At 39.5% G+C, this 17,177-nt stretch overlaps 2 protein-coding genes across 4 annotated transcripts in view; one reads left to right on the top strand and one right to left on the bottom strand.

Annotated features, from left to right (window-relative positions):
- Ccdc88a (coiled-coil and HOOK domain protein 88A) overlaps positions 1–3,221 on the top strand; it is a 124,038-nt gene extending 120,817 nt beyond the window's left edge. For all 3 annotated transcript variants that reach the window (XM_076937972.1, XM_034508554.2, XM_034508553.2), the window contains 2 exons: positions 3–102; positions 572–3,221. In XM_076937972.1, the coding sequence (XP_076794087.1) occupies positions 3–67 (65 nt within the window). In that variant the 3' untranslated portion in view covers positions 68–102; positions 572–3,221. The remainder of the gene's footprint in view (positions 1–2; positions 103–571) is intronic.
- Positions 3,222–6,318: 3,097 nt separating this feature from the next.
- LOC117712761 (prolyl-tRNA synthetase associated domain-containing protein 1) lies at positions 6,319–8,299 on the bottom strand. Its single transcript, XM_034508894.2, has 2 exons — positions 8,141–8,299; positions 6,319–6,911 (listed from the first exon to the last, which is right to left on the bottom strand). Exons 1-2 carry the CDS (start codon positions 8,222–8,224, stop codon positions 6,486–6,488), a joined length of 510 nt encoding a protein of 169 aa, XP_034364785.1. The 5' UTR covers positions 8,225–8,299; the 3' UTR covers positions 6,319–6,485.
- Positions 8,300–17,177: the final 8,878 nt, after the last annotated feature.

The following is a 17,177-nucleotide window of genomic DNA, read 5'->3' as shown; positions in this document are numbered from 1 at the left end:
AGATGTGAACAAAGTACAAGAAAGCAGAAATTCAAAAAGCAGGTCTAGGGAGCAGCAAAGCTCCTAATTCAGTGACCCACTGCATGACATGTGGGCCGAGGGGTGAGTTTCCTGCTTGAATCGTAAATGAGGTCAGTCTCATTTGTACAGACTAACAGAATTAAGTATGATAACCAGTGCACAGTGCACTAACAGATTACATTTTGCTTGCTGGATCCACTGACTTTCCCTCCTGCTTAATTAGTAAAGATTAGTTGGCTGCCATAGGTTTTTGCCTGTCTAATTGGGTAGCAAGCCTTTAAAAAGTATTTTCTCTCAATTGAAATTTAATTTTAGCAGTGAATAATCTGAAATCTTTGATGTGGCTATTTCTACATGACTGGTAAGAATGCACTAAATCCCTGTCTTATGAAGAGCAGCTCAGGCGCCCTCTGGCTTTCTGTCCGTCTCATTTCCATATAGACACCTGTGCATGTTGTTCTTAAGGTAGCTTCCCTGTAGTTGATATTCCTCTTATCTTCAAGCTATTCTTACATTTTCTTTCTTCTTTCTGTCTTTCAACAAAATACAGAGAGAAAAGTGTCCTTCAGTTTCTCAGTGTGAAGACTTTATTTCTGAAGTAACAAGACACCTAGCAACTATAGGAACTATTAAAAACAGTAAGGAGATTTTAACACATTCCTTCGTGACTAGAGCAGGCAAGAGATATAAACTCCATTCTTCCTTGAATCAAGGAGCACTACTGGATTCAACTGCCAAAAGTTTTAGAAGGTTTTAGGACACTGTACAGTGCACTAAGCTCTACTGAATAAAGGACATTCTCTCACTAAGGACCGAGTGTTTGAAGGTCAAGTATTCTAAGAACAGCCTACTTCTTTCAACATTTGTTTATTAATTTATCCATGTTTGCTTACTGCTTCTGCTAAGTATTATCCAAAAGCTAGCCATTTATATTTAGTTGTATAAATCTGAATTAAGTGCTGTAGTATTTTGTGGAATGTACTATATATCAAGATACAGAGAAAATTGTTCTGGCATGCCAGCCTTTTTTCATTAGCAGACTGCATGTGTTGGTACGCTGGTTATTGTTTTTGTTTCTAGAGCCAACTGTTTGGATGCACTGCAGAGGAAGCGCAGTTCATAAAAGATGCAGTAATTTCCATAGTGAAATATAAGAGTCATAAAAATTATATATTAATCTTACCACTTTCCCTGATAAGCTGCACTAGGTATTCACAAATGGATCCAAGATAAAAATCATTTTTCTGAAACTTTTTTTAGTGAGATGGTTTTCCAGCAAATAGCATTTACAAGATGAAGTGATTATGTTTTTAACTCATTTCCCTTCTCTGCTATTGGGTTATGTGTGTGGTTTTTTTAATGTGAGAGCTGATTATTGCTTAAGAAGTTTTCTTATGGCAAAATAATGTAAATAATTTCTATGATCTACATTTTTTTCAGGAACTCATATACTATTAAGGTCATTTATTACTAAGAATTTTTCTGTTTTTGTCCTTTATAGTATTATATTAAACTTGATAACTATTATAGGTAATCTTGAAATATTTATATATGTTTGTTACCTTAAACATTTGAAAGAAGCACAAAAAGTAGATTTAGTTATCCCAGAGAAACACCAATTTTTTAGTAGTAGCAATTTTATATCACAGTTTTATTTTCTTATGAAGTCAAAAAAAACACATTGCTACACATTAAGGCAAGTTCATTATTTAACATAAAAACCAGAATAATCTTTTGAAATGAAAAAATACTATTTTTATTTTAACAGTATACTTCTTAAGCTCTTATTACCAGCTCTAAAGAACTTTTTGGAAAAATTATGCATTCCCTAATGTGTGTTTTACAAACTGTGTATCATCACTAACCCAGTAGCCATGACAGAAGTCTCTTTTCTTTGCACCTCTTTCCTCCTCTTTTTGTTTCCCTCTCTCCCCACTCTCTGTAACAGGTCACTAGCGGGTTGTGTTTATAGTGACCTTTGGAAAGACCGTCAATAAAAAAGACAAAAAATGTTTAGTTGCTCAGAAATTGAAAGTTAGAGAACTTGGATTTATTTAACTCAGTGCTGCCAGAAAATAATGCTATAAAATTAAATTACTTTGAAATTCTTGAATGAAAGGTGCTATTTAAATGTAAATACAAAGGATTTTTCTGAAACACAATACACATACTAAAAATCCATTCTCTAGACTTTGAAATCTTCTTCGTGACTCCTTAGATTCAAGTATCAAATTGGTAAATGGGTATCATGGCAGTCTAGAGACAGTTGCATGTAAAAAAAAATGTAAATTCACTGTTGGTTGATAAGTTGAAAATAAGTGTAGAATTATGTTTTAGCTTAATATAGTAAGTGGGTAAGTTAGATTTATATTAACTAGCATTCAATTTGCACAATTAGCACACATCCCAGGACAATTAATGAGTGTGAGGTGACCTGATGAGGGTGAGTAGTAAAGCAGTTTGACCTCTCTATGATATCAATAATCTTCAAACAGAAGCTGCTGAGTTACCCAGCGCCTGAAAGGACCTGTCATACATTAAATCAGAGTAGGCTAACCCTGAGGAGAAAAAAGAGAAAACCAAGGGAATACAATGAGACTATTAAATTATTCTCAGTTATATTAATTGCCTTCCTCATACCGCTTCAAGAAAGGATTAGCCGATAACCACATGATTTTTTCCTTCAAAATCTACTTCAGAAGCAGACTTTGTAGGAAGCTAAGCCAAATGGAAGTGAATCCAAACCATTTTTTTAACCAAGCCTAAACCCACCTATCTGGTGCTATTCCTAAACCTCTATGAACACTTTAAAAATCAGAATAATAGCATCAGCCCAGAGCTCTAATAACATGCCTTCTAGCTGGCCATGGAAATGTTTTGGTTCAAGGTTTTTTTTTTTTTTTTTTTTTTTTTTTTTTGAGTTGGTGGTTACCAAAGAGTTCACAAGACAGGTTCATGTGTAGCACCTTTCATGCAAGGCATGTTAAAAGCCTATTTAAAAATCACTGTGCATATTATAGAATTGTAACCACCTCACAAATGGATTACTACATCCTGAACTGTCTTAACAGTTTATGTCAGGAAATAAAATCAATACTGTACTAAATCTGGAATTGTAATGGGAAATTATGTATTCTAAATTACTTTTGTACTTTAAGTTACTTTTTATGAAAAAAGTGAATTGTCTTTCTTTTCAGCTATTTGTCCGGAGATGTATTGTTTCTTTAAGTTGAATATGAGTAGTACAAAAAGAGCCCATTTTATAGTATAAACCGTGATGTACAGGTTAAGATATTTGGACAATGAAAACGCCTTAAAAGGAATGCTTAATGGGTAATGTTGCACTTATAACATCCTTTGACAAAACCTGATTTTAAATTGTCTTTTTTTATTTCTACTAGTTTTTTTCAGTGTTTGCCATTGTACTCACAACTGTTATTAAATACCAAATCAAATAATATAAAAAGCTGTAACATTTTCTTTAAAATGAATGCTAATAAGGGAGGTAGAGTTGAATGGCAAAACGAAGCCGTCACAGGAGTCCATGCACAACAAGACACCATTGTTTGTCTTTTACAGTCACTTTCATTTTCTTTGACTCTCCTTAAAAGTATATATGTTGGACTAACTGCTATAAAAAGAAATAAAAACAAGAGGTAATTTTTTAACAAATTGTTATAGTCATTTTAAAATTGTATGTTGGCCAAGTGTTACTTTTTGCCCTGAAGAACTGTTTTTAGGTTTCATAGACTTTATCCTAATCATTTTGGTTATTAAGATGTTTGGGTAGAGAGTTATGTCCATCCTAAAATAAGTTTAAGTATGTTTACTAAGAGAAAGCTTAAGTTATAAAGTAGGAACAGTGAGAACAACAGTGGCAGCTAATAATAAAATGAAACTATAACAATAGTTTGTTGTCCCCCCACCCCCTTGGAGTTTTGGGGGTGGTGGAAAGGAGGTACTACTGGGGATTTTACTCAGGGCCTTAAGCATGGTAGGCTGGCACTTTACCACTTAGCTGTAGTTCCAGCCCCTTTCTCAGAACTTCTTCTTGTGCTCTATGCATCTTCTTGTGATGTGAGATAAAATAACTAGGTGATGAACTGAGTGCATTGATACAGTTAATAGGGGGTTGTTTGAGCACCAGTGCTGTGACACCACATTCACTGCCACAAGTTTGGTAACAACAAGGGCTAAGTGACCAACAGGTAGGTAGGATATATGCTGTGGATATGCTAGACAGTCCTTCAGTGATGACATCTCCTGCTACTCAAAATGGCATATCGTTTAAAACTTACCAACTGTTTGATTTTGGAATTTTTCATGTAATAATTTTGGTTCATTTAACCACTGAATTCTGAAACTTCAGGAATTAAAACTCCTAAGAATGTGATAGGCTGCAAAAATTTTTGTCTTTGTAGGGCTGGAGTGTTGGTTTGATGGTTCAGCACTGGCTGCTCTTTCAGAGGAGCCAGATTCCATTTCCAGCTCTGTAAGCTCCAGCTCCAGTGGAGCTAGTGCCCTCTCCTGGCCTCTCTTGGCAATGGACATAGGACACATCTACATGCAGGCAAAACACACAAAATAAAACTCAAAAAATTTATTCAATCTTTTATTTGTACTTACTAACTCAAGGCATGACTGTCTTACCACATCATTCTTCTGGAGCCAGTTTTCATGATCAACAAGATATCCAAGTTCTACAAATTCTGATTCTGGTCCTTCATTTTATGTTCATAAAAACCTAGAACTACTTGTTTATTTTAGAGATAGAGTCCAGACCAGGTAACACAGCATGGAACCTCTGGGAGAAAGGCAATCATTAGTTTCATTTTGCCTTTCAATAACACAAGTTGGTACAAATTAGTTTCTCTACCAGATGGAAAGTATTTCCCCAAAGCTTGAACAGGAAAGTACAGTTCTTTTGGAAACACCTCAGCTGACTGGAATGGAGACAGTGGCAAGAGCAGTTTCTGTATTCTAGCCTATGTCAGATCCTCAGTGAATAAAGAATTGACTCAATGGTTCCCAGATTTAATGCTGCAGCTGCCATAACTAAAAGGAAATGATATTAGGATTTTCTAAAGGAACATAACCAAAAGAATATATATTACAAAGGGGTTTATTAGATCAGTCCACACAATTTGGGCTGGGTATTGGAACAATGTCTGTTTTACATGTTGGAGATTCTGAGAACCTAGTAGGTGCAGTAGCCTGGAAGATTCTTGAAGAGCCTCTGGTCTTCAGTCTGTGTGGGCAAGTGTCAATAAAGGATGGTCATGGCAGCAGTGGGGCTCAACAGCAAGAAGAAATGAAGGTACAAAAACAGCACTGTTCTTTCCTGGAACTTCATCCAAGCTGCTGTCAGAAAGTTCTGCCCACTGTGGAGTCTTCCTCACTTAGTCCTGCCCAGAACGTCCTCACAGACCTGCCCAGAGGAATATTTCTTTCTGGATCAAATCAAGTTCCCAACCAAGACTCACCATAACAAAGATTACTAAAGTTATCCTAAAATAGATAGTAAATTAGGTAGAGGATAAAATAAACTGTCTTCCTGTCATCTGAACCAGTTCTGATGCTATACGCTGTATTTTGCTGCTGAGCTTTAAAATATAAATTTAATGGTTTAATGGTAACAATTTCTACTTCTAGTTTTTCTACATTGAGTTTAATAAGCCAGTTGTAATGGTACCTGCCTATAATCCCAACATTTTGGAAGTAGAGGCAAGATCAGAAGGTCAAGGTTACCCTCAGGTACACAGCTAGTTTGAGAACAGCCTGGCCTATATGAGACCCTATCCCAACAAGACAAAACATGTTTAATAAAAAGTTTTGTTTTTAATGTCTCACTGGAAACAAATTCCAAGTGCAGTAAAAAGTAAAGGTTTAAGTTCATTAATCCTAAAAGGAAACCCAGTTGTTGAAGTCCTTCTTACAATGAGTAATTGTCATGGAAGATTGGAGACAAAAGTGAATCTCTCAACTAACTAAAATGACCTCAATTCCAATCTTTAAAAAAAAAAAAGAAAATCCTTAAACCTGGGGCTGGAAAGACAGCTCTGTGGTTAGAACTCCTTGTTCTTGCAGAGGATCCAGGTTCAGTTTTCCCAGGACCTGCATGGTGGCTCGTAATGATCGGCCACTCCAGTTCCAGGAGATCCATTGTCCTCTTCTGACTTCCACAGGCACAGGCAGGCACATATATGGTACACATGTATACATGCAGGTAAAACGCTCATATACATAAAAATCTATACGGTGAATAGTAGCCTCCAAATTAAAGACACAGGAAATAAAAACAGTTGTCAAATGAGTTTATTAAGAGTATTAGTCCAATTGGCTTTTGTTTGACACAACCGCTGGCTATTAGGCTTTGGCTGGCCTAGAACTCAAGAGATCAGCCTGCTCTGCCTCAAGTGCCAGGCTAATGGCATGTGCCACCACACCTGGCTCCCAGTCAGGTTTTAATCAAAGTTTAGAATTATGGGATCATGTCCTGTAGCCTTCACAAATACAAGAAAGTCTTCAGGACTTAATCCCATGGTTGCAGCATTAGTCATTGGATGAAAGTATACTTTCTCATGTCCACCTTCCAGAAAAGCTGAATCCAAAACAAATTTAACATCTCCATCATCACAGAAGAGTGCCAAAGGTGTGGCACAACCTTGACCAACTTTTAGTTTTTCTAGCATGGCTGTTTCATCAGCAAATCGAAGATTTCCACTCCCAACTCCTAACTGCTTGCCAAGATCATTTAAATTGATTTGTCTATTATGAAGAACTGTGACTAACCAATAGTTTTTCTTCCTTTTGTCTTTAAGAAATAAGTTCTTACTATGTGCTCCTTTCAAATGTTGAATATGAGGCATCATTTCTTCTATTGTAAACACCTGCAAAATATGCAAAAGAAAAACCCCTGTAAGTTGCACACATACATATCCACAGTTGTACATATTTTGCGTGGATGACTTAGGGCATGCTCTGCTTTGAATTTAACTGGTATTCATTTAAATGTTGTTTGTGGTTGGGCGTTTTGGTGCTGGGGATAGAACCCAGAGTGCTCTATGCATGCTAGGCAGGCACAGTATATCTGAACTAAAACCTCAACCTCCAAATACTTGAAAGCCCCTCTACCTGGAGTACTGATACTCAGCGCTGAGGTTGGGATCAAGAATTCAGGAAAATCCTGGTTGGGGTTCAGGAGGAGCCTTAATCACATTTGCAGACCTCAAGATCTGTTTTTCTTTGGTCAGTTTTCTATCCCAATATGCTAACAAAGCCGTCAGATGCCTGAGAAGCTTATTACTTTTGAACTTTGGTGTAAAATTTGATGACAGTCCTTAATATTTATCTCCAGAGTACCTGGTGGCATTCTCTACAAGGACATCGATGAGGAACATAAGACCCCGGGAAGTACATAAAGAACATTAAAAAAAAAAAACTGGAATGTGACGTTTGTAAAGGGGAATATTAACGTGTTTCTCAAGACATGTTTTTGTCATAAAATGTGTTGTGCAAGTCTTACCAACCCTCATAATAGTTTCCACGAAATTGTAAATCTCCAGTATAAGTTATGTTAAAATTATTAAGTTATGTACTTTTGTTTGTGGCACGAGCCGGGGGGCGGGGCCAAAAGAAGGCTTAGTATCCTCTGGAGCTGTAGTTTTAAACAGTTATGCTCTCAATGTGGGTGCTGGAAACTAAATTCGTGTCGTCTGCAAGAAGAGTGCGTGCTTTTAACCGCGACCCAGGGGTATGTAGTTTTTGTAATTATTTGAGAAATGATCTTTGCTGTGCTGCAGTGCTAACGACTGACCAAAGGAGTAAAAACCAAGCCACCTCAATGACCTGCTGTGCCTTTGGCACCAGATACAGCCTAGGGGATTCTATAAGGTTGCCACTTACATGGTGCCTTGTTGCTTAGTCATCTACATAACGTGCCAGCTATCCAACCCGCTTTTAAGTCACATCATTCATCCAAGTTTCCTCAAGGTTAGCACAGTTTCAAATAGACTCGTAAGTCCCTGTTTGGACCCAATAAACACTCGCCCTACGTCCCCCCGTTCTGGGTCTCAGCTGCAGCGGAAGACCCTCGGCCTTCCTGGGGCCGCAGCCTCACCTCGGGATGCTCCACGACCTCCGTGCGAATGGCGAGGGCGCCGAGCCTCTGCTCTAACGCCGCTCTCAGTTCCGAGCCTGCCATTTTTCTGATGCGTCGGCAGGGTGAAGAGAGGGCTTGCCGGAAGTGCCACGGCTTCTGGGGCTTGGTGATGCCTGCTTGCTCCGCCCCGGCACAGCTCTGTAGCCAATCCGTGAACGGCCGAGTGCTCTTAGCCACACCCCCAGCCGCCGGTGCCGCCCGCAGACCGGGTTATGTTGCTCGTCCTGAGGCCCCAGCCATGTGGCTTTATGCCTCAACTTCAACAACTGTAGTTTGTAACGTACGACTTTCTACTTTTACTTTTAAATGTTATGTGTATGGGCGTTAGTTACCTGCTGGCATGGCTGTGCACCACGTGTGAGCAGTGCCTGAGGAGGCCCAAAGAGGGTGTTCGATGTCCTAGAACTGGAGTCTTGTAGGAGCTAGGAACCGAACTCGTCCACTGGAAAAACAGCCAGTGCTCCCGCATATTTTGATATTAGGAAACAGTACTGCGACGATTCACAGTGGTCGTTGTGATATCTTTTGGCCTGGGATTTGCAACCATGTTGGGACCACTTACTTTGTTTGAATAAGGTTCAAATTCCACGTTAGTGTTTCACTTAAAATTTTAGATTAAGGTTCACATCCGACATGAAACACTGATACACTCAGACATGTTTAACTTTAATATAAACTAATTTTATTTATTCGGGAGTGAGTCATGAAGATTTGAAAAAGAAACCCTCTTAAGACACAGATGGTAGGCTTTTTCTCTCCCTCGGTGACACAAATAGAGCCAGATTAGACCAGATTAAATGTAGATAAAGGGGCACTTACTAGGAAGCAGCTCTTGGGTGGGCCCACCAATCTGACAGGTGGAAGTCAGTAAAGTCACATCTGGTCTTAAACACGAGGGTTTCACAGAGTTTAGGCAAGGAATGATGATGTGCTGGCTAGGAGTTGGGATAGTATCCATACATGGTCAAAAACTGAGGCCCTAGGCAGGCACTCTTGGGTGATGGGTTACCACAAATGCACCACGTCAGCCTGGAGCTTTCTCTGCCGTGGGGTAGTGAAAGGAGGGCAGACTGGGGAGCAGGGATTTGTTTCAGCCTAACAACAGGTAAGTGACCCATGACTTACCCACTGTTGGAAGAAGCTACAAAAGAGGAAGAGTTGTGTTTACAGTTCCGGTCAAAACTCAGGATTGCAAAATTTTAAAACTTTTCAGTTTAACTTTTTTTTTAAAAAAATCTTTTTGCCTGTGTGTGTTTGTACCACCTTTGGAGACCAGAAGAGGGTGTAGGATCCCCTGGAACTGGAGTTAAGTATAGTCATGAACTACCTATCATGTGGGTGCAAACCCAGGTTCTCTGGAAGACCAGTGCTCTTAAACATAGAGCCATCTCTCTAGGCCCCTTCAAAGTCTCTCTTAAGACAACACTGTGATGTTCTATTCTTTTGTATTAAGTCATGGCCTCGTGGTACGCAGACTGGTGTCTAGCTCATCTTGAACACTGCCACCATTGTGACCATAGGAACCTTCCCTGTTCCTGCATTCATTCTTTGTTTTATATATCAACATGTTCATTAGACAATTGAAGCCTCATACATAGACAATTTTTTATACTGCTTTTTTTTAACTGATGAACATTTTCCTGTTCCTAACCTATTGGCTACTTTAGTAAATATTTCATGTAGCTGGATGATAATCTTGTTTATTGGATGCATAGACTGGAACCCGTGGTCTCAAGCAATCTACCAACCCTCAATAACAATTTTAGCCACTTCCATATTGATGGTGTTCGTTAGTGAATCTTGGTTTTCTAAATTGTTTAGGAAAATACCTACTCTAAATTTATTAGCAATGAGTAAATTAACCCAGTGCACACCAACACTTCTCTGTATGTGTGCGCGTGCACACTTGGAAAAATTAACAAAGGCTTAACATTTTGATTTGGTTTGAGGAAGGCATTTTGTTTTGTTTTGAGACAGTGTCTCACTATAGCCCAAACTTTCGTGGAACTCCCAGAGAGCTGCCTAATTCAGCCCCCAAGTGCTGGGACTAAAGATGAGCGCCAACCATGCCTACCACCCTAATGGTCTTTGGGCTCTTCATTTTTCTCATTAGCAGACCTAGACAATTTTCTCATGATTATTTCCTTCCCCCCACTTTGAACTAATTTTGTTCATATTTGGTTCATATTAGGCCAATAGTTCTCAACCTTCCTAATGCTGTAACCCTTTAATATAGTTCTCATGTTGTAATGACCTCCAACCATAAAATTATCTTCATTACTACTTTAAAACTGTAATTTTTCTAGTTATGAGTCATGGTGTAAGTATTTTGGGAAATATAGGTTTGCCAGAGGTGTCATAGCCCACAGGTTGAAAACCACTGATTTAGATAAAAATCAATTTAATCGAAATATAAGAGAGAAAAAATGTAAGAGAGGTGTGGCTTCTGGATTTGTTTACTTTCCTCCCTCCTTTCACTTTTTTCTCTTATTTTTAGATTGATTTTTATCTACAGAAGTTTCTTATGTAGCCAAATGTGATTTTTTTTTAAGTTTTCTTGGTCTAAGTTTAGAAAGTTAACCTCCAGCAATAAAGCATTTGTTTTACTTTTCTGAGCATGATAGCACATACTTATGATCCCAGCTCTTAGGAGACAGAGGCAGATAGAGGTCTGTGAGTGGGAGGCCAGCCTACACAGAATTCCAGGCAAGCCATGACAACTGAGTAAAACCTTGTCTCAAAAGTTAAACAGTTAAGGATGTTTGTCTTAGGGTTTCATTGCTGTTAAGAGTCACCATGACTGAGGCAACTCTTATAAGGGATGACATTTAATTGGAGCTGGCTTACAGTCCATTATCATCAAGGCAGGAGCATGGCAGCATCTAGGCAGGCATGGCCCTGGAGAAGCTGAGAGTTCTACATCTTGTTCTGAAGGCAAACAGAAGTCTGGCTTCCAGGCAGCTAGGAAGAAGGTCTCTCCAAGCCTACCCCCACAATGACACACTTCCTCCAACAAGGCCATACCTCCTAATAGTGGCACTTCCTGGGCCAAGCATCTTCAAACCACCACACTGATTAATTCAGGGCTGAAATGATGGTTCACTGGTTAAGAGAGTACTTGCTGTTCTTACAGAGGACCTGCATTCCTAGTCCCCATATGGCAGCAAAGTGATAGTCTGAGTATTGATGGTCACAAAATAAACCAGAATATTGATCAACTCTGAAAAACACTGAAGATTCTCCAACTCCTGCAGGATCAATTATTCCTACAAATTCAATCCCATATGTAAAAATAAAGTCCAACTTTTCATTCATTAATAAATGACAAAATATGTGCATACCAAAGTATTAAAAATTTATTATCAGTAAATTTTGATTTGTATACCTGTTTTATGTACTTGAGATCATACTGAAATCTCTTGGGTGAAAAGGAGTCAAATGGGAAATGCTTAAACTGTGGTCAATCTGGCCATCTATCAGCTATGTAAGCTCAGAGTACCGCCCTGAATGCAGCCATCCATCAATTTAGTTTCTGAAATCCTTCACCCTCCCGAACTACTACTTTTATACCTGTAATTGGATGACAAGTATTTTGTATCAAAAGTTTTGCCACCAAAAGTTTATATTATAAAATAGAACTAACTTAATCTCTGTGTGTTGAAATAACTACATCATTCAAACATTATCATTATACCTCAACACACATCTGCGTGAGAATAGTACTTAGTACAAAGTACAAAAAACACTGTACTTAAGGCTGTTTGTCCTCGACGGGCAGTGGTGGCGCACGCCTTTAATCCCAGCACTTGGGAGGCAGAGGCAGGCGGATTTCTGAGTTCAAGGCCAGCCTGGTCTACAAAGTGAGTTCCAGGACAGCCAAGGCTAACAGAGAAACCCTGTCTCGAAAAACCAAAAAAAAAAAAAAAAAAAAAAAAAAAAAAAAAAAAAAAAAAAAAAAAAAAAAAGGCTGTTTGTCCTCAAGTCAAATTCAATAAGAACTTCACAATGAGGACAACAGGAAGTATTTGAACTGAAAAGTACCTAGCATGAACTTGAGGAAATAGTTATTCAGGAGTGACTGAAAAGTAAAAGCTAAGAAATTGGGTTTTTTGTTTGGTTTTTGGTTTGTTTTATGTTTTGTTTTTCAAGACAGGATTTCTCTGTGTAGCCCTGGCTGTCCTGGAATTCACTCTGTAGACCAGGCTGGCCTCAAACTCAGAAATCCACCTGCTTCTGCCTCCCAAGTTCGCCACCACTTGGGATTAAAGGCATGCGCCACCATTACCTGACAAGAAATTGTTTTTAAAGGGGAAAAAAAAGAATAAGTCTGTAGCATTTCCACAAGATTAAGGGAGACTTGCTGTTGGTGACGTAATTGTAGGCATTTGACAGTAGGACAATTTGGAGAGGAACATTGAAGGGGTTCAAGAATCAAAGGACCCTATTGTCTGTTTTTGATGAAAGAAAAACTACAGATCTACCCCTACCTGCCAAAGGAAATCAAAGGCCTGAAAAGGTGTGACATTTATAGACACCCAGAGAGTAGACTTCATTGCATTAGGTGAAAGATCTTAATCCTGAATATGGAATTAAATAAAGAGCAGATCTGAGAGAGGTCGGTTGAAAACTGTCCTAACCCAGACAGCAAGTCAGACAGTACTAGTTTTTAATGCTTGCCGTTGTCTATTTCAGCGTATCTTTCAGTGTATTCTTGTAAATATGTTGCATGCACATAAAATGTATGGTTTCTGCTCTTAAAATCTGGCTGGCTGGCATGTGTGTGCATGCACACACACACACACAGAGAGAGGGAGAGAGGCTGGCATGTGTGTGCATGCATACAGAGAGAGAGAGAGAGAGAGAAGAGAGGCTGGCATGTGTGTGCATGCATACACGAGAGAGAGAGAGAGAGAGAGAGAGAGAGAGAGAGAGAGAGAGAGAGACTGAAATATTTAATAAGTATGGATTAAAGAAAATTCAGAATCCTTTGGGAACCCTGACTGGAAAGGAATTAGGGGAAGATGGTGTCATGAAGTTTGCCTGTGGACTAGCTGAGGGAAACTCCGGAAGTGCATGGGGATAGAGTATAAAAGGCAGCGTGTCCTGTGGCATTATCAATGGATATCTAGTAGAAGGGCTAGTGAGTGGAGACAGGGCTAAAGCTAGGCACCAAAGATCCTATACATCATTTGGGAAAAGCAGGAGAAATGTTTACTGGCAAAAGAGCCTGTTAACGTCATTGAAATTTTCCTAATGAATCTATGCTGTCAATCATATTAATATTTAAGGTATAGTAAATGTTGAAAAGAGTATGGGTAGTGTGATTTTGCTTCAAAAAAATGTATAGCAGACTACACTAGGAAAACAAACTGGGGGCCTGGAGAGGTGTCTCAGGAGTTAGGAACACAGGCTATTCTTTCAGAAGAATGGAGTTGGGATCCTAGCACCCACCAGTGTCTGGTGGCTCACACTTACCTGTAACTTCAGTTCAGGGAACCAGCATGCTCTTCTGGCCACACCCAGCACCCACATGCACAAATACACAAACTAAAATACTTTTTGTTGTTTGTTTGTTTGTTTTTCAAGACAGGATTTCTTTCTCTGTGTAGTCCTGGCTGTCCTGGAACTCGCTCTGTAGACCAGGCTGGCCTTGAACTCAGAGATCCGCCTGCCTCTGCCTCCCAAGTGCTGGGACTAAAGATGTGCATCACCACCATCAGGAAATTTTTTTTTTAAGTTGGTTGCTTCGAATTCTTGTAAGCATGAGCAGATGGCTTACATTTGTCTCGTAGGTTAAAAAGAGAGAGAAATCCAAAACCACTTTCTCTAGCCCCATTCCAGGAAAAGGTTTCTAAAGATTATGAAGAAGACTCATCTTGGAAGATAAATTGGCTCCTACAGTAAGGGAGGAGAAATCAGCTCCATCTCCTAGGGAATCTGAGCTTCCTCCCGAGTACACTGTCAAAAACAAACCTTTACATCTTTCAAAATGGCAGAATTTATTGCATAATATTAAGTTCATAAGGATTGGAGAGATGGCTCAGCAATTAAATAGGCTCACAACCCAAAATATAAGAGTTTTGTTCCCAGCACACTCGGCTGTCTCTAGCCATTAAAAAATTTTTTTTCACAAGACACAGTGGTTTTATTGGCAGCAATTTATCAAGAAGTCCTGCTTTCCTTCAAGTTCTTTCTAAATGTATGTGGCAGGGAGTGGGGTGTGTGTGTGTGTGTGTGTGTGTGTGTGTGTGTATCAGAGGACAACTTGCAGGAGTCTCTTCTATCCTCCCCAGTAGTGGGTTCCAGGTATCAAACTCAGACTATCAGGCTTCGGAACAAGTGCCATCTCACTGGCCTGTGGTTTTCTTCCGATCTCTTTTTAAAATGAAATTCAAGTCAGCAACTCAACTTGTAAGTTTTGTTCATTTAAAAAAAAAATTATTTCCTGTATATGTGCATCGCCTGATTGTAGTATACCACATGCATGCAGAGGTCAGGTCTCTGTGGAACTGGAGTTACATACGGTTGTGAACTGTCATGTAAGTGCTGGGAACAGAACCTAGGCCCCCTGGAAGAGCATCCAGTGCTTTTAACCAGTAAACCATCTCTCTACCTCCCTTTTACAATCTTAACTACTAACATTAATTCTCAAAATACATATTATACAATGCCCAGTAAATACATCTGTATGTGTATATACATTGGTTACAGTCTGATGTTCTGAGTCCACACAGGACAATCAAAGAAAAAGGGTCACTCAAGGATGAATTAAGGCCTTGCTGGCAGCAGGAAAATCTATCCTCCGTGCTGTTGACTGCATCCTGAACCGCCGTGCAAAGGCATGTTTATTGATTGTTGAACAAAGTTGGTTTGGGGATAAGACAAGTTTTCATACCAAAGCCCATGTTGCAGGATATCTGATCACACTGTGCACCCCAAGATTGTATACTGGAAAAACCTGGTTGTGGTCTGGCTCAGAGCAACTAACTGCCTCTTGACGGGAATGAACATAGGGGAAAAAACATGAGAGAGTCAGAGTAAATCAGGAGGATGGATAAGAGAGACCTACAAGAAAGAGAAAGAGGACATTCATTTTGAAGGGTTTTCAGACAGTGTGGAGAACTGGCTTTTCCTTCTGAGACACCTATAGAGGAGGAAGGTCATCTGAGTTTTTCTCTGTCTTTCTTAGCTAATAGGCTTTTACCCTGGCATCTAGATCCTGAGTCTTCATTTGGTAAAATCAAACGATTAGGATTTTGTTTTAACACCCCTTATCAAATCTGTATGTTTCCTGAAGGAAAACATCACGCCTCCTACAAATGTAGTCCTTATTGTACACTGTTTCCCAATAATGCAAGATGCTCCAGGTCTGCCAGGACCAGCTTGTAACCAAAGTCATGCAAAGGCTGTAAAGCTCCTTCAGAAAAACAACTCCATAGATAAAAGAAAATAATCATTGTTTTTGTGATGGTCTGACCTCCCCGAACCACCCCTAGCATAGCTGTGGCCATTTTCTTCCATGCTCACCAGCTATTTTATAGTGTTGCTGTAATATGCCTGCCAGTCACTGACATAGAAAAATAACAGAACAGGATTGTGCTGACCACATCCCGTTATGTTCTGAGGTTTGTTAATCTTAAGAAATTACACAAAGTTTCACATAGGACTCTTCAAGTTAAAGATCAATATGAATTGTGTTATGCCTAAAATATCTTGAGTCTGAGTTGCCCAGTGGTCAGCACTTCCTGCACCTGAGAATGAATTCATTGTATTTTTTTCCTTTATAAGCTAATAGAAAAAGATATCTGTTGTCATAGTTCAGATAATTCTGAGCTATATCTCTGGTCTGACCAGTATTAGGATGTGCATTCAATAAACTATTCTTGCTTAACTGAGATCCATATTCCTATGGTTTGTGCAGCAATTCCTGAACCCCAACAGTTTTCTACAGTGATTTCTTCAAGGTCCAAGTACTTCTAGAAAACAACTAGTCATTCTGATCTTTGCCCAGAGATACAGTGATTCTATTAGAACTCCACTGCAGGTTACAGAATGGCCACAAAGGCTGAAAGATGTGCAAAGGCTTAAAGCCGAGTTAAGGACTTTCAAAGAGGCCTGAGAACCAGAAGCTGGAAACTAACGGACAGAGTGTCTCTGAGGAAAAGACAATGCACCCAGGCTGGAGGCTGGCTGGAATGATGACTGAGTTTGAACTGCAAAAAGGCCATGTGGTTGAGGTTGTAGAGCTGAAGGGAATGTCCAGGTGCAAGCACATGAACAGGTGGTTGGATATTAATTTTAGTAGGCATACAACATTATTTCTGCTGGTTTCTCAATGCCTGCCAAAGCAAGTGAGAGCAAAGAACTGCTTACAGAGAGTGAACTTCAATAGATGTTTTGTGAACTTGAGTGTTTTCACGTGTAAGCTTAAGGGAGATTCAGATAAAAAAGATTTCCAGGAGTCTCTAGTCATTAATACTGATTGTGAATCTTTGTGGTGGAAAGGGGGAAGGGTAGTGAGATAGCTAACTGGGTAAAGGAGCTTACTGCCAAGCATATATATTTGTATATGTGTGTGCCCAAATAAAACAAATTTTTAAAAAAGGAAAAGAAGTGGGCTGAAGGGCCTGAGTTATGGTAGACAATGGGAGATAATGGTAAAGCGTGCTTTGGGGTAAGAACTTTTCTATAGCATTCCATTACTCTGTGGTAGTGTTAGATGTGAACGAGTTACCATCAAGAGGTGGTGATGGCTGTGGCCAAAAGAGGATGGACCAAAAAACTCCAAAGTGAAGAAAAACAACGAAAATCATAACGAAAACCGTTTACATGAACCGGGTACTCTCAGCAAGTCACTGAAACCTTCCCACGATCTTATGAAATCCGTACCGTGATTCCATAAAGCAGATAACGTCGTGGCCCAGAGGTGACAACACACCTCCAAGTTCACACTGAGAACGGGCTGGGCCAGCATCCAGAGCATCCTGGCTCTACT

The sequence above is a fragment of the Arvicanthis niloticus genome, chromosome 7 (genome assembly GCF_011762505.2).
Source record: "Arvicanthis niloticus isolate mArvNil1 chromosome 7, mArvNil1.pat.X, whole genome shotgun sequence".
Classification (NCBI taxonomy): domain Eukaryota; kingdom Metazoa; phylum Chordata; class Mammalia; order Rodentia; family Muridae; genus Arvicanthis; species Arvicanthis niloticus.
Note: the sequence above shows the minus strand (reverse complement) of the source record. Positions and strands in the feature narration are given on the sequence as shown.